General features: G+C 44.8%; 1 protein-coding gene across 1 annotated transcript; it reads right to left on the bottom strand.

The window, feature by feature from the left end:
• Positions 1 to 346: 346 nt before the first annotated feature.
• Positions 347 to 1942, bottom strand: LOC115822714 (aquaporin-8-like). Its single transcript, XM_030786629.1, has 5 exons — positions 1710 to 1942; positions 1370 to 1496; positions 999 to 1213; positions 562 to 696; positions 347 to 395 (listed from the first exon to the last, which is right to left on the bottom strand). The coding sequence occupies exons 1-5, from the start codon at positions 1940 to 1942 to the stop codon at positions 347 to 349; spliced, it is 759 nt and encodes a 252-aa protein (XP_030642489.1).
• Between the last annotated feature and the right edge of the window lie 100 nt (positions 1943 to 2042).

Genomic DNA, 2042 nt, shown 5'->3' with positions numbered 1-2042 from the left:
GGGTTTGCAAGATCAACACAGAACAAGGTTAGGCTGGGGGTGGGGGGTGTTGGTTGGATCTGGGGACTGTACCAGTGATCGTGGAATAGACAGACTGATGGGATTGCACAGTTGTAGTGATTCTTACCCTTCTTGCCCTGAACATTTTTGCCTCAGCTCTGCACATGTGCCCCTGATTCAAATGATAATCTTATTATTGTTAACTGTCGATAATTTGAATCGGGTGTACTAAAAACGCAGGGTTAAAACAAACATGGGAAAGGGACTGAAGTAGGGAGAACTCGGTTGAGAAACACTGTTTTACAGCTTTAGCACTAAATAATGGGTGATGCTGGAGACTCAGGCTTCAGGGCTTTCTGAAGGTTAGTCGAATTTTTGGATCTCCCAACAGGGTCCTGGGGTTGAACATAAAGAGATATAGGAAACTAAAAATTTATATACAGTCACATTATGTAATCTAAACTAGGTATGGTAAGAGATAGCTCCTAATCTGAACTTTTTTTTCACAGATTCAGCAATATAAGGCGACATCCAAACATGACACATCTGTGAACTACTGACCTGAGCACAATGCCGACTAGAACTGCAGCCACCAGAGGGCCCACCCAGTATACCCAGTGATAAGCCCAGTAGTTTGCTACTACAGCTGGACCCAGGGCACGAGCAGGATTCAGACAGCCTCCCGATACACCACCACTGTACATACAAAGAGAGAGAGAGAGAGAGAGAGAGAGGGAGAGTGAGGTACAATGGGATGGATCTGGTAGATTGTTATGCTATTCATACCATGTGTCTAAACATACAGGCAGACATCAATAAACACTATACCTGCCCTTAGCATGCACTGCTGAGCACAATCTTACATATATTCACATGTTCAAATTTTCACATACATGTACTGTACCCCATACAAACAAAAGACCGTAAGACCTCACACACACACACACACACACACACACACACACACACACACACACACACACAGAGTAAAAACTTACGCTCCAAGGATGCCAACAGAGACTGTGAGTCCAATGCAGAAGGGTGCGAGTGACGTTCTGCTCTGTCGGTTGATAGCACTCATGCACACTGTCAGCACCAGGTAAAATGTCATGACAATCTCTGCCACCACAGCCCTGCCAACCTGTCCATTATCCGCAATAGAGCTGAAGGCACCTCCCGATGCATTAACAAAGTGCTCATGCGACGAAACAGCCTAGAAAACATAATCCCAACATCAGTGACCTGTGATCTTACAATCAGTACTATGAGTTTATCTGTCACAAAATATGACATGTCAAATGCATGTCAAATATGTAGCTCTATGTAAATGTGCAGTTTTCTGAGGGAAAAAAGGCGGTAATCCACTCACCTTAGCTAGTCCAGCTCCCACCAGTGCTCCACAGAACTGAGCTGCCCAGTAAGGCACCAGCAAGATTATGTCCAAACCCCCAGCCAAGGTGACACCCAGAGTTACAGCAGGGTTCATGTGACCTCCACTATACCAGAAACAAAGAAAGAGAGAAAAAGAGTCTTCTCACTGCTATCCTGCATTGACAGAGTAACCACAAATATGCTTGGGAGGAACACTGGATAGTGAGAGTGTCAGATATTGAGCTGGTTAGGCAACTAGTCAGTGTATTTGTTCTGCAAACACTTCTTATATTATGAACTCAGCCTCTTTATTACTGTGTTGTAAGCGACAGCCATACCTTACTCCAGCGGTGATAGCCACGGAGATGGACAGTGCAACACCATGGGCTAAGGCAGGCTGCAGTCTTCCCACTCCGCTGCAATTTTCGATCACGGATGCGCATCCAGTAAACACAAACAGTGCTGTCCCGAAAAACTCAGCCACACACGGGAGAGCATACTTGTCATATCGTGTACGGCTGGTCTTTTGATTGCTCTCGAAATCAGTCTTACCAGTCGGTTGCGAGGACATGATTTTGACGATGCAGACTGCACAGCATAAACAGTAGAAAGAAAAGAAACTGCGGGAAAAAATGAAACAATTTAATTATTTGATTTCAGCTGTAGCCTAT

This window comes from Chanos chanos, chromosome 10, assembly GCF_902362185.1.
Source record: "Chanos chanos chromosome 10, fChaCha1.1, whole genome shotgun sequence".
Classification (NCBI taxonomy): domain Eukaryota; kingdom Metazoa; phylum Chordata; class Actinopteri; order Gonorynchiformes; family Chanidae; genus Chanos; species Chanos chanos.
This window is presented reverse-complemented; position numbering and strand designations above follow the sequence as displayed.